This window comes from Labrus bergylta, chromosome 4, assembly GCF_963930695.1.
Source record: "Labrus bergylta chromosome 4, fLabBer1.1, whole genome shotgun sequence".
NCBI classification, from domain to species: Eukaryota; Metazoa; Chordata; class Actinopteri; order Labriformes; family Labridae; genus Labrus; species Labrus bergylta.
This window is the reverse complement of record NC_089198.1, coordinates 34095844-34122202: the sequence shown is the minus strand read 5'-3', so window position 1 is coordinate 34122202 and position 26359 is coordinate 34095844. Positions and strand designations below refer to the sequence as shown.

Below are 26359 nucleotides of genomic sequence, written 5' to 3'. Positions count from 1 at the left end.
ACAAAGAATCTAAGGGTTTCTGTTATTTTCCTCATCTTACCTTGTGGCTGTGTAGTATTAAGAATAACTAAATAATACATTTTTATGCTGATGGTGTCTTCTGCTTTTGTAGGTCATTAAGAAACATCAGTATTTATTTCAGTCTGCTTCATAACCACTCCTCATAGGACTTTGATATGTCCATCAAATCAAATAAAGAAAGACAATCAATGCATGGTCAGACTAGGTGTAATAAATAAGCTATTTTAATTTCCTAGTAATGTATGATGGACAGATATAACCTTTAGGCATCCACTTTAGGCAAAGTTATATTGTGAGACCCCCTCATCCAACATGTGATGAAAACTCCTATTATATATATCAGAATCAGCTTCATTAACCATGTATGATTAGACACACACAAGGAATTTGTCTTCAGAAACTGTGCTCTCAATGTACAAAAGAATAACATTAAATATAAAGATAATATAAGCAAAAAAAGACTAATATATTCAAGGCAAAATGCAGTTGTGAGTCGTGCAAAAATGCAGAGATGAAATATATGCTATTATGTAACAGATGATTATTTAGTTTATATCATAGTGTATATATGTGTGTGTGTGTGTGTGTGTGTGTGTGTGTGTGTGTGTGTGTGTGTGTGTGTGTGTGTGTGTGTGTGTGTATATCCAGAAGTAGCAAAACAAACCTCTACTCAAATGATGAAACACAGCATGGCTCCAATATTTTCATGAGCAACACAGAAAATTGATTAAACAGAACTGTACTTAAGAATGAAAGCACAATCAATGTGGGACTGAAGGTGTGTTTCTGCCTGGTTTAAGTGTCTGTATTGTCACATTGTATAAGGAAGAAGACACTACATACTTCTGTAGAGACAACCTCATAAACAGATTGTGAAGTGCCCCACTCTCTCTCTCTCTCTCATTAAAAGTCAGTCCATCTCCCTCCCCACTGCCAATATCAACAAATACCACTCCATCAAATGAAGAGCGGTCATTTTCTTGAATAGAATTATCATGACAAGAAAGTAATGAATTACTCTACATTGTCCATCGCAAAAAAATAATATAGATATATTATTTTACATTGTAAGAACAGCATGCCACATGTTACTTGATAACTAATAGCAGTTGGTCAAAAAAAACGATCATTCAAAGAGTCGTTGCCTCTCAACCGGAGGCACTTAGGAGTGAATGAAAACTATAGTATATTGATTTACAGCTGCCCCATCAATGTGCATGATGTTTATTGGTTTATTGATTGATAGATTGAAAGGAATGGCAGACAAAGTCTGAAATCTGACTTGCCTCACAGCAGCTCTATTTACAACATAAATATTAAAGACAAGATACAAACACAGGCTATGTAACCTTCATTTGACGCAGTTCAGACTCCAAACAGAAAAACATGGGCCTTCATGGTTGCTTTGGCATTAATCTTTAAAGGAATTGATCAGAGTTGTTTAAAATGAATTGGTCCATGTAAAAATGTTTTATGATTTCTTTATTTAATTTTGTATGGATGTGAATGTAAAGGCTATTTCTTTTGTTGCCCTGGTATTGGTTAAAAAATGCCTTCTACTTCATTGATGAAATGTCATTTGTTTTTGTATTTTATCTTAAATGTGCTGGAGTGTTGGGTTAATATAACAATGTAGCCTACCTCTTTTCTGACTCCATTGATAATATAGATTTTAAAACAGAGAAAAACACATACGTGCTTTGACAGTTAATACACTTTTCTCTCTAAATAAACAGATAAAAGATTCCTGTAAGCAGTTCACGCCTCTGCCTCTTGATCTTGCCGCGCTGTACTATTGCATTATGGTTAGTGACGGTTTCAGATGGGTAAACCAAACATCACACAGAATAAGAGATGAGCAGGGAAACGAGAGGAAGAAAACCAGAAGAGTCTTTTTCAAGCGTAGATCAAAACCGGCAGAAAGACAACTTGTTAAGGTATGAACGATTTTTGTAACTTTGAACAACATTTGTATTAAATTGGCTAGCTTTATTTATGATTGACAATGTATGGCAGATATTCAGTGTTAGCCAACATTGGCTACTTAGCTGAAGGGCTAACATGTTAGCCACTTTTAGCTCCTATCAGGCTGCGTCTAGTGAACATTAGCTGGGTAGCTAGTTGTTGATGCTGCTGTCAATCTTTTTATTCACTACTGTACTTTATTTGACGTAAACTATGCGTCGCTTTATTTGCTTCTCTTTTCTCCCCACTTCGTCGTTTCAAATTTGTTACTTTTATGCTAACGTTGTCAAGCTACTGTGAGGCCAAACACTCATACAAACTAACATTACTGTGGCCTAGACCAAACTTGTCGGGATACCAAGCTTGATTTATAGTTTGGTGTTTGATAAAATCAAATATACTTTATTTTTCTGAATTATGCTTCAATATACTATGGGGTAATGTTGTAGGGGTCTAGTTATCGGAGAGAAGATAATCTGCTGCTGTCGTTATTAGTTACCATTAGCTCCAATAGCAATCTGGAGCTCCCCTGGTTTTAGAGCACCATAACTTATAAGCTTTCTTTGAAATATTGACACCTCAAAACTGTCTTAAACAGTCTTTTATTTACGGCCTTTCATGCTGGCGTTTATATATTTACTTGCAAATACAGCCACGAGTGGTGCAGCTAAGGTAAGTTAACAATTGGAGTGTGGGTGGTGAAACGAGGCCATATTGGCAAAGCTAGCTATAACTAACATTTTCAATAAAGACCTTCTCCAGACTTGCTGGGAAGTCTGAAATTAAAAGGTTGGCTAGAAGCATAAAAGCGTTTTATTATCATCGACACCATCAACAGCCTGCTTATACACATTTGCTAGTTTTCCAGTGAGGCAATGTTGATGTTCTAAGGGGAAAAATCTAATTTTTTTTACACCATCCTAACATTTCATAGCACACAGTGGACTGCAACGTAGAAAGTGCACTTAAGGTAGTCAAACTAAATGTATTTGAAAAAGAGGGTTTCATAATCATCCAACTAGCTGCAGAGCAAAGAGAGAGCGGAACTGGGAAATGTCAATTCATAAAAAGCTATGTTTTGATTTTGGCAAGCATGTTCAGGACACAGATTTACGTTGAGAAGAGGATAACTGTTGATATTCAAGTGTCTGCCTCCAGCATCATGCTTAAGTTTCTGTGACGGCAGAAGCATTGAATGCCTGTTTACATTTTGCAGGCAGGGAACAAACATGCTCTGCATACACAGTGGTCAGTTCTCTACATGTTTAAGGAATGATCAGCACTAAAATGGACAAACTGTTATTGTAAATTAGCCTTGGTAAACAAAGAAACTGGATTTTTTAGTTTTGCATTTATAAAGTTGCAGCATGAGAGTTTCAGGTCACATATTTGACATTACACACCGTGCGATGTGACTATTGTACATTTGCATTTCCCAAATATGCTTTTCAAACAATATATTGAGCATTCCTAATTTGTATATTATTTTATTTGTTTTGTTTTTTATTGAAGTGAGGTTAATCAAAAGAACATAAATGTAAGACCCACTCATGTATCACTGAAATGGGCCATCCAGAGCAACATGTTAAAGGCATACTTCATCCATTTGCATTAAGCTTTGTATCATTAGAAACCTGGTAGTATTTTTGAATGGTCGTGCATCCAGCCCTCATTTTCCCCTGAGACGAGAAATCTTTGTATTTCTAAGTCTGAAAAGGAGCTTCCAGTGACGCAAATATCGTCATATTGCGTCACTGGAAGCTGTTGCGGTTAGCAGGGTGAAACTGCAATGCTAGTTCCTCATATTTTCGACCACTGAAGCTACAGACCAATCACAGATCAGTGGGTGGAAACTCACTCCCAGAATCGAAACTTAACGTCCGCCATATTGCTTGGAAGCTATGCTGAAGGGCTCTATGGAGAAAGCTGATAATGACGAAAAAATATAAATATAGCAGTGTGATGGCTGCTGCCGACAGGCCGGTCTTGTGTCGAAACATAAGGCCTGCCTGTCGGCGGTGGTGAGGACGAGGAGCCCGGGCCGGGCTCGAGCTGGGGCGGACTGGTAGTGTCGGTGCTCTCACTGTTTGTCTATGGACACAGACAGAGAGTCTGTTTTCTGCCAGGAATTTCCAAGATCAATTCTGGAAGAAATCTCTGAATCAGTTGAGGCAACGGCCTTATGTGTTGAAGTAAATATGTCTGTAAATGTTTTTATTACTATACTGTAACGATCGAATTTCCCTCTGGGATTAATAAAGTATTTCTCATTCTGAACTAGAGGACCTTAGTGGGACTGGCCTGCGGTGCTGTGCATTCTGGGATTTGGTGTCTTTCATCCACATGAGCCAAAAAAGACACTTTCTGCTTTTTCTCGCTTTCACACTTTTCACACTTTCTGCTTTTTCACGCTTTTTCTTCTTTTGGAGAAACAGCTTTATCTTTTTTATATTATGGTGCAGCCTCATAGCCTGTGGCAAGCGGTTTTGTGGATCCCAGAAAAATAGACAACAAATTATTTAGTTCATATTTTATTTACCAGTTACCATTTTAAATTTAAATTGTCAAAAGTTTTACTACACTTAATTAGTATTTGTGAAAAATGACCTTTGATTGTGGACAATGTTGAAAAGTGCTTGCATTTAAAGATTGATTTTGGCGCTCTTAAATAATATAACAAAGTATGGTCTTTTGAGATAACACGTTATCGGTTTCCCCGATTTTGATGATGCAATTTGTAAAATCTGCACCATAAAGATTCTTTGAAAAGGGGAAACGCAGTAAGTGTTAGAAAGTAAAATCAAATACGAGAATGTAAAAGGCACAAGTACATTACATAATGCACGGGAAATTCTAACGAAAAGATATACAGTGCTTAACACATTCATTAGACCACCATGTATGCCACAGCTGTATGCCACATTTTTTATGTTTCTGTACGTAGAAACAGTAGAAGTAGAATCAGAACGTAGAAGCTCTTTAACCCAAATGATATTTTTAATGTTAAAATATAATCGTAATTGTTATCCATGAATTTTCAAATTTACTGTTTAAAAAAAAAAAAAAAAAAAGGTAAAGCACAGTGAGCCGGCTCAAATTTGGGTATAAAAAGGGGAATTCAGTTTGAAATTGGGTTCATACCAACAAGACAATGAGCCCAAGTATACTTTAAATCTGTGCAGAGACTCTTTGACCAAGAAAAAGTAATCTGGAATACTGGAACTGATGGACCGGCCAAGTCAAAGTCCGGATTTGAATCCTATTGAACAAATTTGGAATTTAGTCGATTAAATTTATTTATTTCACAAAAGTTGAATCTAAATCAAGTCTGTGGGAACAGCTAGAAACTATTTGGAACTCAGTAACAAAAGAGGCTGTTGCAAAGTACAAACAATGCCAGCAAGAATGCAAGCTGTAATCAAGGCCAAAGGAGGACAATCAAAATATTAAGGTTTTTGGTTATGTGTGAAAAATATTTTAGTTTTCAACAAGTTTTTTTTTCTTCCATACTGCTATTAGAATTCATGATGTTTCATAATGGGAGGGTCCCTCTGAAGCCAATATTTAGTAAGTGCTTTTTGACTTGCCTCCTGAAAAATCTTTAGAAGGAATATGTCCTTATTACAGAGACCTTCAGGAATTTTTCCAACGTAGAGAGATGTGAAAGAGAAATGTGATGTTGTTCAGAGTCTCTGCACTTTATAGTCACACATCTTTCCAAAAGGGTTGAACATGTGGCCAAGACCAAAAAACATGTACACAGTCTGTGAGACCGAGAAACTGGAGAACCACTTAATTTTTACTAATTATTTGGGGTAATGAAAAATCATATTTGTTTTTTCCAGCAGAAGTCTCGTCAAAAATTGTTTTTGTTGAAGTGGATTGATTTTTCCAAATTGGAATCCATGCGCTTAATGGTTTAGGGCCAAAATTCATTAGTGACCTCCTGATTAATCACGAACCATCCAGACTGCTCAGGTCGTCTGGAACAGGTCTGCTCTCTGTCCCCAGAGTCAGAACCAAACACATTCAGTTTCTATGCTCCCTATATCTGGAACAAACTCCCAGAAAACTTACCCTAACCCCTTGCCTTCTTCTGATATTTATTTTATATTGGTCTCTTTTTCCCAGCGCTGTCTAAAGTAACCCGTTGTATCTTTATTCATGAAGGTAAAACCTTTATAGAATTTACCAGTTATGCCTTAGTACTATTTGAATCATAAGCGTCAATTTAATTTGTCTTATTTTGGTGGGTTTGGCTAAATCAGGGGTCTTTATTTATTTGAGAAAAAAGTGGCAGATAAAAATCCACTTTGCTCGATTCATAAGACTGACGTAATCCTCAAAATTCTTGATTTCCATTTTTAATTATTTTACAGAAGGAGGTGAAGTACTGTGAGGAACTTTTGGTTTGTGTCGACTCGTTTAGTCCATTTGTTTTTATGGTCCTGTGATGTCAGGGGGAAGTGTGGATGGAAAGCAGGTCAGCTTAAAAGACCAATCTCTTAACTACTTAGTATTGAGCTCTGTTGTCACTTCATCATGTTTTGTGCTGTCGTTTGAATGTAAAAGGAGGCCTGACTCACTCACTGTAAACCAAATCTACTTAAGGGTACAAATAAAGTTACCTTAAAGTTAGGATAACATGTATTGTTTTCAAAATTGAAACAGAGCCATTTAATAAAAACTGTCGCCCCCATACAGTGTGTGACATTCATGACACCATGTTTGGTTGTTTAGTTTTATTTATAACTCAAGAAATCATAAGGAAAAAAAATGTAGATATGTAGTTCTGTTTACATGTGGAATATTGTTTGCTTTAATTTATTTTCATTTATTTATACTACTGTGGAGGCAGCGAAATATATGCAGCACTTGGGGTCCAAGATATATTTTCCCAAAGGGACAATAAAGTGTAGCATTGCATCGTATTTTATCGTATTATATTGTTCCTTTGCAATTAGAAGTTTTCCTCAGATGATTTACTGTCATTTTACTCATGCAATGGAAGCAATAGACAGCAATATTTAATACATTATTTGTCATTCTTCTCCACTCTGTCTTCCAGGTGTTTTAAACCCCTGCTCCGTTCTTTGGACCTGGGGACCAAGGCTTCACCTGATGATTGATAGCACCAGGAAATTGTGTCATATATTACCAGTCTGTCAGACAGTGGACACCATTTGCAACAACCACTGACCTATGGCAGTATATAAATAAAACAAACAGATTGGTTTAAAAGGAAACATCTAAAATTTATCTTTTGATAAAGTTAACATACTACTACTGTCACATTCTGTATGTGGGTCAGGTGTATGGCTGTCATGGTGGACAGTTATGTCTGAGCCTGAAGCCTGAAAAGCTTCATAAATTCTTTATAGAATGTTAGCATTTGGCTAGCCACATATGGTGACGGATCAGGTCATTATCCCTTTCCATCACCATCTCTGGCCCCTGCAAGGGGCTTTAAACTAGTATAAAGTCTTGTCCCTTACCCTCCCATCTTTTTTTATTTTGCTTTCATTGAATCATCTTTCTATCCATTAAACAATCACAGTATTGCTCACCTTTCTCTCTTTTTATAGTACTAAGCACTAGCCTTACTAAACTGTGGTTCAATATGAGATTATTTTGAATTTTCAATTCATCTCGTATTCTAGTGAGAGTAGCCAGTAGCTACCCAGTTGCCACAGTTTAAAATCTGTCCTCTAACATCAGTCTCCAACCCCAGTTTCATTAACAAGAGGCCAGAGTAGACCCCCCCTGAAAGTCTTGCTGCTAAGCAGTTGTTTTGGTAGTTTTTTTGGTTGAATGGAATCGGCTTAACCGTGGAGAGGCCAGGCTACCACAAACTGATGGACTTTGACAAGCGAGGAGTAGGAGGAGGGGGTGGTGGAGGTAAGGGAGAGACAGAAGAGGGAAAGAGGATGTCTTCGAAGGCAGGGAGTCGATCAGGGCATGGTGGTCGGGGTGCTGGCTCTAACTCCGGGGTTCTTATGGTTGGACCAAACTTCCGGGTTGGGAAGAAGATCGGCTGTGGAAACTTTGGAGAGCTACGACTTGGAAAGAACCTGTACACCAATGAATATGTTGCAATCAAACTGGTAAAAATAATTCCTTTTTATTTTGTTGATAGTGTTGGAGGCTAGCACAGGCTACTTGAACTACTTTAAATAAAAGCCAAAAACACAAGACATTTTCACTTTATACACCTTGAAAATATTTCATTCAGATTTGGCTAGCAAGAATATTCCAGTATTGTCTGTATGTAACATAAATAATAAGTTGAACTGAAAGATAATTAATCTAATTGAACATAATCCTGATTTGTAGGAGCCTATCAAGTCACGGGCACCACAACTTCACTTAGAGTATCGATTCTACAAACAGCTGGGATGTTCAGGTGAGGAATCTTTTCTTATGCCAGATTTCGTATTTAAGATTTTTTTACAATCATTTTAAGAACAGTATCAAACCATTTTCTCCCTGTTTGGAATTCAGTTCCACATCAACACATTGTCACTGTTTACTTCTCTTTTGACCTGTGGAAGATCAATGTCATCATATACTGCATTAGGGCGCGGTCACACTGGCAATCTGTACCGTGCCCCTCCTCACCATTCCACCGCAGGCCGTGAAGGCCAGCGGTGGAATGGTGAGGAGGGGGGGTAATCATGCTTCAGTATGGCACGGTACGGAGTGCCAGTGTGACCGCGCCCTGAGTGTACCAAGATGGTCTCGCTGCAAACCTCCACTCCTCGGCTCATTCTGTTGTAGGCTTCACTGTCAGGCCAAGAAAAGCATGCAAGAAAATAACTAAATAAAATTCGGTACACACTTCAGGTTGAAGCATTTTACGATTTGTATTTGTAAACAATCTTCTGTTCTTACCAGGCCTACCTCCTGTACATTATACAACACATGCATCATGGCTTTATGTGGAAATGAAGCGTGCTTAGTTACAGCCGAAAAGAAAGGGAAGTAAAGTCACACATCAGAGAGCAACACAGAACATGACTTTACTAACTTTTTGGCTTTTTTGGAGTCATTTTAGTCACATACAAAAACACTCTGGGATTTCTCTGTATTGGAAGGCTTGGATCAATTTATATTTTAAAAAGAGACTAACTTAGTTTTGCAATTTAACTAAACTCTGTCTAATCGAAATGAAACATGTGCCTTGTAAAAAAACAAACAAACATGCAAACTGAAAATAATGAAGCTTGTGTTACACTTTAACCATATTAGTGCATAAGTTGTACAATACAAGTCAACAAATTTACCAAGACATTTTCAGAACACGTTGGAACCCTGTCATTTGTCATCAATCTGGCATTCACAGTATGTCAAAAGGTCTCTATAATCTCTTATAAACCTCAATATTGAATGGCTCCAAGATTGATTCCTTCTCATGTTCATAAGAAGTTTTTTTCAACCCAAAGTGCAGCCCCTGCAAGATCTTCAGAGCATCAGGCAACTCTATCTTGTCTGCTAATACATGCTGGTTTGCTTTGACCCATTCTGCAGCCTTTTGCAAAAATGACCAAAATCAAGCACATCAAACTGGTCTATAGAGAAGAGAGACAAAGGGGTAATCTAAGTATTCAATTCAGTAAGTCCAACAATGACAGATATAATAATAACTTCTGCTCTGTTTCCTTGCATTCTCTTCAGATCAGCAGGGAAGGGTTTGCTAATGCTTCACCTGATTTTGACAACTTGACAATTGACAAACAATATACAGGTCCTACTGTTTTCTGGATGCATCCAGGGCAATGCATGAATGTGACGTGTGGAACATGAGTGAAAGTATAATAACAGAAGCTTCACTGTTCAGACAACAACATTAACAAAGTTTACCAGCATTTCATTGAGATTGTAGTTTAGTTGTCAAAATGTGCAGCCACACCCAGATAGTAAAAGGTATTCTGCATTTGAATTAGCTTTTTTACTGTATTAATAAATATGCCTGTGGCTGTGACAAAGCCTTTTTCTTTTTTCATCTGTTCATGCAGAGGGTGTACCCCAGGTGTTTTACTTCGGACCATGTGGTAAATACAATGCTATGGTTCTGGAACTACTCGGACCCAGCTTAGAAGATCTTTTTGACCTCTGTGACCGGACCTTCTCTCTAAAGACTGTACTCATGATAGCCATACAACTGGTAAGATTAACACAGGGTTCAGACAGAAGGGCCAAAGAGCCTCCAAGTGCTAGCAGCTTAATGTCAGCCTTTTGTAAGGCAGGAAGTATTGCAGCTAATAGCTGGCTTGGGATCTGCTGTGATCTAGCTTTGAGTGAATGAAAACAAACGTATAGTTTTTTAAAATATATAGATTACTTATAATTGTATTTAATCTTTCATATTAAAGACTAGAAGTTAAATCCTGGTTGTATATATTCTCATTCTTAGTTTTTATATGTTTAGTACTTATTTACTTTGTATTTAATATTATATTGTGTTTATTTGCTAATATTAGTGTTTGGATAACCTGCTGCTGTAACGCCACAATTTCCCAGTTTGGGATCAATAAAGTAATTCTATTCTATTCTATTATAAAAAGGTGATTATGATTAATGCTAAATTACCTTTCCATACCATGCTTGTTAACTTTTTGGATTATTCTGCCCCCGTCCTGCTCTTGTTGCTATTCCTGAGTTTTCTCCCTACAAAGTTAATGAATATTCACAATATTCGTACACATACACACACATACTTGCACGCGCACAGCACACTGAGAAAATGATAAATATCTGCTTTTGATTTTCTCAGAAGAGCAGGGGGCAGAAGCGTTTTGATTGATGTAGAGGTTTTTCTATTGTGTACCGCTTGACAATAATTTCAGTACCACAGGTTTTCTTGGTGATTTGCTTTCTTGTCTGCACCCAACGGTACAGAAAGCAAACAGTTGTTTAACTTTAAAACACTTTTGGTTCATTGTTGGACTTCAAAGTGTTGTTCTTGTTGTTATTGTTTTTTTTTTGTTTTTTTTTGCTGTGCTCTTTCATTTAGATAACCCGTATGGAGTTTGTTCACACCAGAAGCCTGATTTATCGAGACGTGAAGCCTGAGAACTTTTTGGTGGGACGTCCTGGCTCCAAAAGGCAGCACACCATCCACATCATAGACTTTGGCCTGGCAAAAGAATACATCGACCCAGAGACCAAGAAACACATCCCATACAGAGAACACAAGAGTCTGACTGGAACTGCTAGATATATGAGCATCAATACACACCTGGGGAAAGGTGAGCATTTCTTATGTCCTATATATAGTATCAAATAATAGGTAAGGATGAAATTCAGACAATTATTATTGGTGGAATACAGAAAGGTAAAGGTAGAGTTGATGAAAATTAATGTGACTTTAAAAATGAAGTGGTAAATTAAGTTTAGGTTAAAACTCGTAAATAAGTTAAAGAATGGTTTAATGTGTCTGCCTTTCCCACAGGAGTGGTATTGTTAGTACCATCCAGTGTGTCTAACCATATAGACATTGTACTTTAGTAAGGGATGTGTAGAATTAAACAGAATTATTTTGTGTGTTTTTTTTTTTTAGAACAAAGCAGGCGGGATGACCTGGAAGCTCTTGGCCATATGTTTATGTACTTCCTGCGAGGCAGCCTGCCCTGGCAGGGACTCAAGGTGGGGAGGAATCTAAACTATCATCCAGTGTGTTTATTAGGGCTGCATGATATATCATTGAACACTGCAGAGCATGCAATAGTGAAGCAGATTAACTGCAATGTGTCATCTTTTTTTTGTAGTTTGATGCAAAGCAACAACTCCCCAGGTTCTCATTTTCTGACTAATCGACAAGCACCAATACACCAAGTCAAATTCCTTGTATGTGTAAATGTACTCGGCAATAAACCCCGATTCTGATTCTGAAGAAAGTGTGCTTGATATTACATTAGTGCATCTTTTGGTTGGAGCACTGCATGTCAAACCTGTGTGTGCCCCGTCTGTAAAATGTAAATATGTACTGCTGCTGCTGACAGAAACTGTTGGAGGGATGCTCAAGGCACACACTCTGTTATGTGAGGAACCTTTCCACTGTGTGAATTACCAATATAACTATCATGTCTTCTGGTACTGGTTAAGGTGGGCTCCATATAGGCTGTGCCACAGAGTATTTACTTTTAGAGTTTGCACCAGCAGTGCACAGAGAGCATTGTGTTGTTTGAGTGGACAGGTAGTAGTGGTCTTTTACTTACCTCTGTCTAAAGTTGCCTTGGATCTTTCTATTACCTGTTATAAATACATTTCTGTCTCACTTGTAATTAGGCGGACACTCTGAAAGAGCGTTATCAGAAGATCGGTGACACAAAGAGAGACACACCAATAGAGGTCCTCTGTGAAAATTTTCCAGGTTTGTATGGAGGAAACGCACTTGTAAAAAAAAAAATGAAGAATTGCTGTGCGACTGTTGAATAGAGCATTAATAAATTTGAATTGTCTATGTGCAAAACAATGTAACTGTGGGTTTGTGTGTGTGTGAATTGTTTTTATGGACGCCCTTTTTTCTGTAACAGAAGAGATGGCCACTTACCTGCGATATGTGCGTCGCCTTGACTTCTTTGAGAAGCCGGACTACGATTATCTGAGGAAACTGTTTACAGACCTCTTTGACAGAAATGGATACATCTTTGACTACCAGTATGACTGGACTGGAAAGCCTCTGGTTAGTGTGGTTTCTTAGCAGTCTAACAATGAAATTAACTCAAGGTTTAGGAAAAGGTGAAAGCTGAGATATCACTTCAGAAGTGATAAAATGTTTGATTTATTTTTTGTTTAAACAGGAACTGATGGAAGTCATAACATGAAGTTACACTTATGTCTTTATTTTGAAGTTGCTTTGTAGATTGTGATCTGAGTAGTCTTGATTCTATTGCAGAGGCAGCTCAATGTATGCCGCACTTTAATCCAAAACAAATTTCTCTGAGGTGAAGTGTATTGCATCGTACTCACTGAATGAAGTTAGCATAGGCAATGTAAAGTTTGTCCAGCTTTTAGGCCACAGTTGAATTATTCATCAATTGAATACTGCAATGTTCTTCATGACTCATGTAAAGTTTGATTTTCATGTTTTTTTTTTTAATTTAAGCCCACTCCTATTGGTCCAGTATCCAGTGAGACTCCTCTTCAAACGAGTAACCGAGATAAAGCGCTGCAGACCAAAAACCAGGTACACATTCTTAACAAACAGTTCTTTCATCACATGCAGTCTAGTGAGTCAATCAGATTTTCTTCTTACTGCAGTCTAACCACACATACATACCAAGTCGCCACATGAAGCAGTCTGCATCTCTCTCATACTGCTGCTTCATCAACACATGTCTCTTTCTAGTTTGCTATAGTAAACCTCCTACAGAATGTGCAATGTTTGCCAAGAGAGCTTGAGATAGTCAATATATTGTTTGCGTATGATTTGGACAGCCTTGGCACTTGTGTGGTCTGATGATCGTTGTTTCATACGGCATTTCTATTGGTTGGTAGTTATTAATGTAGAAGCATTCAAATATCTGACACTGTCAAGTATTTGTCCCAGGCTGGTTTTGTTTGCAAGACCGGGAGATCAGTCATCTTTGATCCTCTCTCACAGAGTGATGTAGGACAACACTTTTGGAGACAAAGAATCATTTTTCATCTGGGACAAACTAAGGCTATAAATGCAAATGGACCTATTAAAGATTATACTTCATGGGGTGTGCATTTAAAGGTAATACGACTTGAAGAAGGATCTGAACTGGTCTCAGACTGGCTTGTTGAGCTTCTCTTCTTCTCTTCTTGTGCCCCTGCAGAGACAAATAGCAAACATGACACTGTAGTATTGATTTTGCAGGTTGAGCTTAAATTCATCTCATTATTAATAGAGAACACGAGACACAGCAACATAAGGATCTCATGTTAATGAACATTCTGTGTTGAGTTCCATAAAGGTAGGTCATGAATTGTAATGTTTTTGTTCCTGCTTGGGGACGTGAAAAGGACAGCTGTGTTTGTTGGAACTAGCAATGACAGTAACTTTGTTCTTTTTTAGCTGTTGTTAGATAGGGCCTTTACATTTAAAACAATTAGAATGATGTCCTCATTTTAATGTTTAGTACTGTCTACTACTTGAATAAAGTGTAATGTATAGTTACACTGCCTGTATGGAGGAAGCTGATTTATGGGCACAGAAGGCATGCAGTGGCCGCCATTATAAATGTGTCAACTCTGAACGAGGGAGGGAACTTCCCACAACCTCACGATACAATACGTGTCACGACGATACAGAGGCCTCGATACGTATTGTATTGTTATACACATTGATTTTGGATAATGACCATATCCTACAAATAATTTAATAAAACAGCTGTTCTTTATTGTTTAAGAATAAACACAGAGGCATAGTTTTAAGGATCCTATACCTTCAAACACATAACTTCATGTTCTCAGAGATCCGAGAATTAAATAAAATATTATGTTTATAACCCCATAGCTTTTATTAATGCAGATGCTATCAACTTATCATGTGTAGAGGGAGGTTGGTCTTTTATTCTTAAGTATTTTACCTTGTTTTTGCATAGCTTGCATAATGCATGACTCCAACTCCTGACACCATTGTGCTTGTTAAAATCTGAAATGCTCCTGTGCATTTACTTTCAGTTTTGATGCTGGTGCATAGAGTACATGCATGTTTGTTCTGATTTGGAAGTGCCTTGCATCATGTAGTTTGGCTTCTACTGCCGCCTGTTGGCTTTATTGTGAACTGCATCATAGGTTATGTGTCTTTCAAAACTATCATCATGTGCTTTTATTGACAGGAAGCACATGACGATATATTGCCATAGCCATTCTTTTATAGTCTTTAATCCACTTGCTCATTAGCTTAATCAGTAAACAGATGCATTTAATTATGAAAGACTAGTTGCATTGTAAAAGTTAAGTGTTTCTATATATATTTAACATACAAATAAGAGAACTATTAAAAAATATTTCTATGCAAGCTTTTTGCAGACTTTCACATAGAAACAGGTTGTTAAGTATTGATACTACAGTGTGTGTGAACACTCAGCTTTTAAACACAGACTAAGAATTTCTACACACTGGGGAAGTTGCAGGGTCACCAACTGCAAGACTACAACTGCATTTCTTTTGAGATAAATGAATATTCCAACCTTGAATAGTTACATGATATTTAGTCTTGTAATGGAGGACAGAAAGCAGAGGTTTCTTATTCAATAACTTGATTATACTTTTATACTTTGGACATTTTTCTATGACTTTGAATTCACTTGAAAAGTCGTAAGTTGTAAGGCCACCAAAGAGAGAGAGAGAGAGAGAGAGTGTGAGAAGACACTAACTGTAGTTATGCATGTCATAATCCCCTGATGTGAGAGCCTTAGGGAATATTGAGTGAAACATTCCAAAATGCGAGTATTTTACTTGAGCCGGTGAATATAAAAAAAAAAAACAGACTTGGGGAAGGTTTGACAAGGACGGAGGAAGGAGAGCAGAGAGCAGCAGTTGTGTGTGTATGTGGATAAGAAAATAGCAGGGGAACGGAGTTAAGTTTAGCAGATGAAGTTGTAAAAATGAGTTGGATAATAAAGCACAATTCATATGCATACAAACCTAATATATTTACATCTACCTAAGCTAGTAAAAGGTCTATGTAACACAGAAAATATACCACCTTCATGTATGGGCCTTCTATAAGTGCGCACTATGAATCTGTGCTCACCCTCCTGTTGCTCCTCCTTCACATACTGACTTTGTATTCACTTTTCTTTTTCCTTTTTACTCCGCCCTAACCCTTCTTTTCTCCTCACCACAATCTTCCTAAACCCACCACTACATCTGTTGGTACACCTATCTCTCATTTGCTTACTGTTTTACTGCTTCATGTTTTCATGTGATATTTACCCTTCCATTGTACCTGTCCTCTTTCACTTTGCCCTCTCCACCACCCTTACCACCTCCATTTCACCTCCTCTTCCCTTTCCGATTCTCCTGCGATTGACTTTCCTCTAGTCTCCCGAGGGGAAAGGCAGCCAGCCCACTCCAGTGACCAATCGAGAGCTGCTGGGCTCCCATCTTGCTGCTGATAGGCTGGGCGGGTCTGTCCAGGTACTTACAGGAAGGGTTGGCTCTCGGCTTCCTTTCTGTCTGCTTACTTGTCTGTCTTTCTGCTTACGTCACCCTCTTTGTCTCTGCAGTAGGACTGACCTCAAGTCTGTCCCTCCACACCTCAAGACTTCCTTTACATGGGACTGTTGTTGTAGAACTTGAAAATTGTGCCCACATAAGGTTATAACAGCATAGGTAATGATGCTAGGTTGTTGATATGGACCAGACCACATGATATGGTCTGCTTTTTGTGACCTGACCAGTGTTTAGAAAGATAACGATGTCACCAGTTATTGCTGAGATCACAAGAGTTCTTGAGTTATCTGTTTTTAAAACTAACTTCATCTATAGTCTCTGAAGACTAGTTTTCAAATCAAATTGACTCCATCAATGGGTTTGATTATATAGTATTGTTTATTTATTCATTTTATTTGAAAGGGATCATGTAGAGGTGGCTGACCTCAGATTCATATCACATAGGGCTGGGCGATATGGACCTAACTCATATCTCAAGATTGTTTAGCTGAATGGCGATACTCGATATATATCGATATGTCAGAGAGAGAGAGGAGGAGCAGAGTTAAGAGGGACAGTCCTCATCAGTGAGCTGTATTACAGTATAGGGATTATACAGTACCCCCTTTTCCTCCTCAAACAAGCTTCGTGAGGCGATACTCAACTCATTTCAGTGCATTGAGTATCCTTACACTTATAGCTTATCATAACTCCTTATAAGAGTTATGATAAACTGCTGCTGAAAACACTGATATGGCTCTGTCATAATAAAAGCATTCAAAGATAGAAGAACAGTGGGATAGAATCTGTTTAGCGTCAAATTTGTCAAGCTTTAGCAGAGCTACAATTTTTAACAACACCGTAGGGAGTTACAGTATCTAAAGCTGCTCTCACGAATATGAGCCACAGCCCTCATCTTTATATTTACTTGGAATTGAGACAAGCGAGATATCAGATATATTTGTTGTAACGGAGATGCATCTGGGCTGTGCTGGGCACAAGAAACAGAGTCTGAACCTGTCATCATAGCCCCACAACTCTGGTTGCTGCATTTTGTTCGGCACTTTATTGTTCTTCTTTACATCATGTCTGGTCTCCAAAGACAAAGACAATATAAACAGTAAGCAGCAAGAAGCGGATTCCAGTCGTTTAAATGCTGCCAACGGCAACGAGAGGGTTTCAAGTCACAACAAGTTAAAACATTTCACTTTAAACTGGTTGATTCTGTTTCTGTTTAAAATGTTTTCTTTGTCATCTCTCACTATTGATTCTCTTTTTACACAAGCTGGCTGAATTAAGAAAACTAGCGAATCCTGCATTTTATTTTCATGCTCTGACGTTTATTTAATCAGTTTTCTACTTAGAATTGTGATCGAGTTTTCCAGTAACACTGGCCTAATGTAACAAGAGCATATTGGGGAACAACCTAAATGTCTGTGATCCTCACGCACAAGACAAGTGAGATCAACAAGAGATCCTGCTAAACGGTCATATGAAACTGGTTATTATTGTAGAAGTTTACCCAGAGTTTCTTAAAGCGCATGCACATAAAGAGGGCGGATGTAGCTTTTAATAACCTTTCACGATCATGAATGAATCTGTCACCATCTTATCGTCATATTTTACAAAATCAAACTATATTAAAATATAAGAAAGTGTTAAAGACATGGGCTACTACAGACTAAGGTCAACACAAATTCAGCAGCTGATGTAGGAAGAAGTAATAATAATACATTTTATTTAAAGGCGCCTTTCAAAACTCTCAGGGTCACCTTACAAAGCAGAGATAAAAACAACAAAGTAACAATACAACAATAAAATTAACATTAAAAACACAAATATAGAGGATGTAAAGGAGTTGTGAGACCAGCTGGAGAATGATCAGTTTAAAAAGATGTGTTTTGAGATGAGATTTGAAAATGGAGAGAGTCGATATTACGGATTTGTGGTGGGAGGGAGTTCCAGAGGTGGGGGGCAGAGCGGCTGAAGGCCCTGGACCCCATGGTGGGCAGACGGGTGGTGCAGTGAGTTGAATGGAAGAAGACGACCTGAGAGTGCGAGTAGGTGTGTTGATGTGCAGGAGTTCAGAGAGGTAAAGCGGAGCGAGGTTGTGGTTGTGGCCTTTAAGGTGAGGAGCAGAATTTTGAAGGTGATGCAATGTTTAACCAGGAGCCGATGAAGCTGCTGTAGGACGGGTGATGTGAGTGGCAGAGTTCTGGACCAATTGAAGTTTGTGGATAGACTTGAGAGGGAGACCAAAGAGAAGGGAGTTGCAGTTGTCAATGCGGGATGTAACCAGGGTGTTGACGAGGATGGCAGTACTGCTGGGAGTGAGGGACAGGCAGAGGCGATTAATGTTACGTAGATGGAAATAAACAGACCGGGTGACATTATTGATGTGAGCTTGGAATGATAGTGTGCTGTCTAGGATGACACCCAGACTCTTAACCTGAGGGGAGGGAGAAACTGAGGAGTGGTCAATAGCCAGAGAAAAACTGTTGAGTTTAGAGATTGTTGATTTGGTGCTGATGAGGAGAAGCTCGGTTTTGTCACTGTTTGATTTGAGGAAGTTGCAAGTGAACCAGGATTTGATTTCTTGCAGGCAATCAGTCAGGGAAGTGGGCGGGAGGGAAGAGGTGGGTTTGGTGGATAGGTAGAGCTGGGTGTCATCCTTATAGCAATGGAACTGGATGTTATACTTACGGAAGATATGGCCAAGAGGAGTGGTGTGAATATTCAAATGAAGGCTTTTTCCCTGTGGGGTTTTAAAGTGTGGCTCCAGGAGCTGGGTATTGATCACCTCATCTTCTAGTTGACCAACTCTATCACTGAGCACCAGCTACTTTGGCTGTGCTTTTTCAATTGAATATTGTGTTTCATTTGGGCTATCAAACGATACGTTTTGGTTTTCCATGATTAATCACTGGAACTTCATTTCCTGTTTGGAGACAAAACTGCTTTTTTTTTTTTTTAAAGAGAATCAGGATCCTGGAGGAGAAAAGGTTACAACATTAACTTTACCACAGAAAAAGGGAACTTGTTACTAAAAGTCAAGGTAAATAAAAAAAAAAATAGCTAAAGGGAGAAGTCAATGAGTAAAATGTTTGATGTCACAAGATAATACTTTTGACCTGCTTACAACCGTGGTATTAACAAGCCGACCATGGAGAATGGAGGCAACCACCACAACTGCCGTGAAGTCAGCTGACACAAACTATAAACTGAATGCAACTTCTTCCCTTTGGGCACTTTTCGGCTTTCAGTCAAATGAAAAAGGAGAAGCAGCTGATTAAGATACAATTTGTAATGGACACCAAAAGGATCCCTGGAAACACATCAGATTTGAGCTCTCACCCCGCAAATAGTATGTGGCCTTCTACTTTATTTTCGTTGTGAATTTTACTTTTACTTATTTTATTATTTTCTTGAACAACTGTGCCATGATAATCAGTGAGCCGGTAGTCAGGTGGTGTGGTGTAATAATACTGCACATTGAGCCAGCCTGGATCACCACAGTGGGAACTCCTTCACAGCCCTACAGTCCACTGAGCTGTCTGGGAGTTTTTCAAGTGAAATGAGCCATTCAAAGGCACAGTCATTCTCTTCATCACTGGGGAAGAGGGCATACATGCAGCCTATGCTACAGGGGGATGCTGCAATGACTTGCCTATGGCGCGCCTCAAGGGACTAGCGATGTGATTTTAAACATAAGAATGCTTTATTTTCACTAATTCGTTAACGCTTACATCCCTAGTTTCAGTATTTGCAAATCATCACATTCATTCATTCATTGTATATATTTTACACATTGTGCCAACATCTTCAGGACTTAGGGATGTAGTGATAACACGTGTTTATCAGATTAATTAGTACAGGTACCAACGATGTAGCTTAAGGAGAATGTTGTCTGTAAAAAGTCTGATGATTTTTCTTTCAAATTACTGTGATGTCTTGTTTTTGATGGACAGCTGTAGTGTTACGCACCCTTTTAGGGGGGTAGTGTGCAACATAAAAGTAAAAAGAAATGTTCTCTCCTGGTCCTCAAACCAAAGGCTTGACTAAGTTTTCTAATTTTCAAAAATGATATATCACAGTACTAAAAAGTGCAAGATTAACAACTGGAAAAAAAGCAGCTGTGCAAAGTGAATCAATGTGACATTTTTCAATTGGTTATGAATGTGGCCGAAGGTAATTTGTAAAGAACATTTATTAAGTAAATAAATTAATCTCCAAAACCCAAATTGTGAAAGTGCAGCAAATAAAAGTTGCCAATTTAATGTTGAAGGCTTTTTCAGCGTCCAGTGAGAATATGACTGATAGTGAATTTGTTGGAGATATATAATGGGTTATATTCAATAATATGTGTAGAGCGTATCTTTAAATACGCTGGTTTAGTCTGAGTGTGACAGAGGGAATGACTTTGTCATTTCTTCATTTTCATTGTTGATTAGGGTTAGGTGGTAAGAGCTTGATGGTGAGATAGGGTCTTTATCAGGTTTTAGTAAAAAAAAAGAGATTGAAGAATTGTTGATGTGAAGACATGGGTTTGATTTCCACTGAACCTGTAGAAAACGGGGAAGAGAGTTTTCCAAACGTGTTTGTAGAAGGAGGCAGGGCAACCTAAGCAGCTTTATAGTTAGTCAGGAGTATCAGTGTATTATGGAATTCTGTTCTCTCGTTAATGTATCATCAAGAGCAGCTGCTTGGTCCTGATTTAGTTGAAGTAAGTTAATATTGCTTAAGGAAATGTCATGTGCTTGTTGAGCCTCTTTGTTGAACAATTAGAGTTTTGATTGAGCGATGTGACTTGAATTGTTACTTTTGTAATGATTCTCGCTGGTTTTTGACATCTCTAATGAAACTCAGCTCTGCTATGTAGTAAAGGTACAAATTATTTTTCACTGATTTTTTTTTTTAATCAATATCAGGGCCTGAATTTCTGCGCGGGGACAACTGGAGTCACGCACAAAATATTCAGTCCCTGCAAGTCTATCTCTTATAATGCGGGGAAATCCTGCATAAATTCATACATGTACAATGCTGTTTGTAGTCTCATATATATCTTTAATCCAAACAAAAGACATAAGAAATCCCTCAACATGGTCGTTCATCATTCAAAAATACTCGTCCAGGAAAGGAACAAAAGTAAACAAAACAAGGAGATCGCCTCTTCTTTTCTTTTTCCACTAAAAGACCAAGAGCTGACAATGCCAGCGCCGTTTTCTACTTTTTATCAGACATTATTCTCCATTAGTAGGTGACCTATAATACGAGTGGTGAGCGACAGAGGTGTGAAAACAGTCTTCTCGTATCATAACAATGGACTACCGCCCCCTGCTGGCATGGAGAGTTATTTCCTCTCACGAGCAGACCGTACGTGGTGGTTGGCCGTCGGCTGGAGTCTTTGCAGTGTGTTCAAGTGCAACTTTTTGGCCAAGACAAAAGGCGACATGAGGCGATGACACAGCCGGCCTTCATCACCACTAGTTCTTTGTCGACTGCTTGGTGTGTCAGGGTCTTTAAACACAGATTCTGAAATATCAGAAGCTGCAGACACTCTTCTAGAGTACACTTTTTTGTTATTTTCCTCGAGAGCTCTCTGATTCTCCTCCTTATCCCCCTACGCAGTTCCACATCCTGTCTTTATAACTTCTGCCATATTCAGAATCATACCGACATGTATACACTTTTTTCTAACTTTATTTGAATTGTTTTGTTCTCTTACAAACATTAAAAACGTTTCAATAAGTATACCCTTTGTATTTGCTTTGAAACACTCTACCACATACTGTTTGATTGTCTGTGAAAATTCTGAATTATGGGTAAAGTCACAGCAATGAAAAGACAGTATCATACAGAACTAATACTGAACACTAAGACTGTTATCAGAAACTCTAATTTTGTTTATTTCGGCAATCTTTGTAAAAAAAAAAAAAAAAAAAAAAAGAAACATCTTGTACATGTAAACTGTTTATGCATAGTGTTCTGAAACTAAGAGAAAAAAAATACTGCTGACTTTTAATGCTCCATTTGATCAATCGATCTCTTCAGTAGACATTGTAATCACATGCTCTTGGTCTGTGTGCTATAAAACCTTTGTGATCAGATCTCCCTTTTCCATTATGCATCTGTTAAGCTCGTGTTTCCTGGTGCTCAAGTTCTTCATCTCCAGTTCCCTCATCCTGGTCTCCAGCCTCAATACTGTTGTGTTTGCCTTCTCCACGTCTTGTCTGTTGTTTTCTGCAATCATTTCTTTGTGTCCTACTTTGTCTGATCCTAACTGTTTAAATTCCACATGGAAGCCCTTCATTTGTCAGGAGTTTGAGTCCTTCAGCTCCACAGTTAGTTGTTTTATCTCACCTGCGTCTGCCATTGTTTGCGGCTGCAGGTGGAAGTCAGTGTTTCTTTCAAATGAGATTTGTTTTCCCCTCTGGGTCTTGATCTTGTAGTTATCCCCTGCATACTCCCTTGAGAAATGGGGTATTGAAGACACAGAGTTTGACGCTGCCACCCTCATTGAGAAGTTAGCCACCTTTGGTTGTTCTTTTACCAACAGAATCAGCTTTTATTGCCAAGTACTTTTACACATACAAGGAATTGATAGAAAAATAGACAAGTAACCAAATATAAATTAAAATGTGTTAAATGTTGTTTTGGTGTGAAAAATAACCTTTTTTAACCTTTAGTGAGGAAGCATGTCATTTTTCATTTTCCCACAGTTTTCATATTTATTTGCCTTAACGTGGATTTTAAGTTTTCTCAATTTTGTCACGCAAAAAACGTGTCACTCATTCCATTACTTATCATCTTTTTTTTCATTTCTCACCACCAGGTGATGAGTTCAACGAATGGGGAGCTGAATACAGATGACCCCACAGCAGGACACTCCAATGCACCAATCACAGCAAATGCAGAGGTTGAAGTGGCTGATGATACAAAGTAAGGACATGCACACAAATGTTATGTCAGTATGTGGACTGTCTTTTGGCTGTCATTGCTTTTTGTTCTCTGAATAGCAGCATTAAAACAAGTGTTTGTTTACAAAAAGTCATGGTCAAATGTATCAATGAGTGCTTTAAAACAGGTTTTTACCAACGTGCCTCATATTGAAGTCCTAATTAAAAGATTTTCACAAGAAAGGACTTTATAAAATACCTGGACAAATTCAGCATGTGCAGCCATACGTACACATATTTAAATATAACAAGGGTTTGTCAAGACCTGCTCTTTTTGTAAAGTGTCTGAAGATATCATTAGACATGATTAGATACTGATTGACATACGAGCATGTTGACATGCACACATATACTGTACACACAAACAGAGACGCACACAGGCTTTCATAAAGAGAAGTATGATGCACTCAAGAATGAACAGCATGGAAAGGAAAGGGGATAAAAGGTATTTCTTCAATGCAGCCAATAGATTCTGCTGTTCTCATATGAAATGGGAGTGTATAACAGAGTGTCTCCCAAAAGAGGTGATCTAGGTATGGTTAAAACCCACCAATTCGCACTCAAGTCTTTGTGTGGTGAAGGGTTAAATCATTCTTTGCAGGCATATTCATTACTGCCTTCATTTTGGTATTTTTGTCACCTTCTATAATTTGGTATCAACAAGGCCTCCATGCATGTCTTTATGTATTCAGAATGATGCAGCCCAACTTCTATGCAGATGCAAAAAAGGGAAAACAATCCACTTTTACTAACATCTCTGCACTTGGCAAAATTCTTTTACATTTGTGCTTAAAGTCCGTTATGACTTCGCTTTGAGCTTCTCTACAGAACCTTAATTCAAACACAGTTCAGATCTGAGGTCCCTTCAGTGTGGGAAGAAGGGGTTCTGACTTATTAGACAGACTTTAGGTAAAAAAAAAAACAACATATGGAATCATTTCCCTTTTTTCTTTTTATTCTGATATGACAGACAAATGTTATTGATATGTCAGTTTTCCAATATTGTGCAGTCCCAATGACAATATATATTATAAAATGTAATTTATTTTATTGAATTGCGTGCATTTCTAGTAAAAGTTTAAGATTTATTTGAGCGAAAAGTTGTCATTTAAAGTCTGTTGAATGTGTTTTGTGTTGCAGGTGCTGCTGTTTCTTTAAGAGGAGGAAGAGGAAAGCTATCCAGAGACACAAATGAAGAGGATACACTACCTTGTCTCCTTTTTTCCCCTATCTCAATTTACTTTTCTCTCTGTCGTTAGTCCTCTTGCTATAGCTCTCTTTAACTTCCCTCCTTAGTCCTCAGAACTGCCCCCTCTACTGTGGGAGGTCCCGTCCTGGGTCGGCTGGGCTGGCTCGACTATGGAAGCAGACTATGATTGCTAAAGCCGACAGACTGATCTCTTCTGCTCTGGACTGACTAGACAAACATGAGTAACATATGTTTGCTGTTCAGTCTCAGAGCTGTAAGTTTGGACTAACAGTGGTGTCTCATTGTAATTATCGCCTCCAATGGAACTGGAACTGGATCAAAACAAACTGCTGTGGGAAACAAGTGAACACAAAAACTATTCAAAGTCTTTGAAAAGCAAGCTAATCGTCTGAAAACTGGATTCACATGGTTTGCTTGCAGCCTGCCTCGTTCTCTTTATTTTTGGGGGATTTTTATTTTGTATGTTTTTTTTTTTTCTTCCTTGCTGACTGGTTCAGAAGTGAGAGAAGTGGTTTTCTGGGAGATACGGAGCAAAAAAAGGATATGGATAGACGATGAGACTGCCAGACTACACCTGCTCACAAAACATATACATATGTACAAACACACTTTCCTCATAAAAGACTTTGATAGAAAACTGAATGCAGCTCTCTTACATGGTCTTTAAAGTTTATATTTGCTTGGTCAAAGGAAGTACAGGGTAAGATGCTTTGTCAAGTTCCTGCAACAGACCAGGCTTTGTGTACTTCTCAGGCACCCTCAGATGAAATCTCACACCCACAAGAATAATAAATTTATAAAGATGTTTATGAGAAAGCTTTTTCCTCTTTTAATTTGTAACTAAAAACGATTGTCCACGGTTTGGAACCTGTTTCTTTGTGTTTTTGAGTTGTTCCAAAAGTTTGTGTTTTCTAGCTTCAATTTGTGTTCATTGATGTTTTTTAATAACTTGTATTTTAAATTTTCAGATTATTTTTCCTCTTTTTTTTTCTCTGACTTTGAGTCAGATAACTCCATTTAAAAAAAAAAAGAACCAAATGAAATAAAATCTGATCATCATTTATAGGAATCATGAATAATATTTCTTGTGTTGTGGAGTATTTTGCTTATATGGGTGTTTATCATTAAACCTTGTGCAGAGGGTTTAAGGTGTATCATAAGTTAATTAAGTGTTTCTCTGATCTGAGACCAGTAGCCACATTTATCTGGTAGTGTATTATTTTGATCAAGTGTGTTTCTAGTTTCAATTGGGGCGTCTGTGTCATAAATGTCACACCCATGAAGAGATCAGGGGTTTTATTCTTGCCACCTCAAGTCCTCCATGTGAACTGTCACGACTGCACCTGAAGTGTGTGTAAAATTGCCTTGAGTGGTAAGAGGAATATAAACGCCATATAAAAGCTAAGGTTGGTACATTGGTACTAAAGACCTAGGAGTCATACGTCAGTATGACTAACAGACAGGTCAATAGGAGATAGAAAATAAGACATGTTCTTGCTGTGGCACAAACTTCCCATGAGAGTCAGAATCCTGAAGAGCAACTTTACATGATGCTCATTTTCCCCAAAACAACAGAAAATTCGACCCACACGTCTGTTATTATTTTAGGGGTATAGAAGTCTTTGTGAAAAACATCACAGGGAATTGTTACTATAATTGTAAAAGATAAAACATTCCAATCATAGTTATTGTGTAAAATAATAGATCAGATATACAGTATTCATCATTTTCTCACGTTAATATGGAAAGATATGAATGATAACCAGACTTGAATATCTTCCCTTTTAAAGACCCACATGTACAATCAAAGAAAACATCAGAAAGTGGGTTGAGGGTATCTCTTCTATGCTTTATGGAAGAGTACATGCTTTGCCAATATAAATGTGGAATTGATCTAGACTCACTGTAACAAATGACTAAAGTCATTCATTTCAACAAATTGCCTCATAAATATATATAAGTGACTTTTCTAAATTCTGTGTTCTGTGAAACTGACTCCAACTCACTTAGATTCATTTACTTTTGCATTTGTGTTAAATATTTTTGGATTGACCTCGAATTTATTTACGTTATTTAA

The 26359-nt window shown here is 38.0% G+C and overlaps 1 protein-coding gene across 4 annotated transcripts; it reads left to right on the top strand.

Annotated features, from left to right (window-relative positions):
• Positions 1-1830: 1830 nt before the first annotated feature.
• On the top strand, positions 1831-25343 carry LOC109993901 (casein kinase I). Of its 4 annotated transcripts, none has more exons than XM_065954429.1 (12): positions 1831-1958; positions 7055-8090; positions 8320-8389; positions 10002-10150; positions 11000-11234; positions 11546-11631; positions 12274-12358; positions 12525-12670; positions 13094-13174; positions 16006-16101; positions 22949-23055; positions 24213-25343. In XM_065954429.1, exons 2-12 carry the CDS (start codon positions 7842-7844, stop codon positions 24265-24267), a joined length of 1359 nt encoding a protein of 452 aa, XP_065810501.1. In that variant the 5' UTR covers positions 1831-1958; positions 7055-7841; the 3' UTR covers positions 24268-25343. The 4 variants fall into 4 exon arrangements, with proteins under 4 accessions (XP_065810501.1, XP_020502681.1, XP_020502684.1 ...); XM_020647025.3 differs by having other exon boundaries at positions 12522-12670; XM_020647028.3 differs by lacking the exon at positions 16006-16101.
• Positions 25344-26359: the final 1016 nt, after the last annotated feature.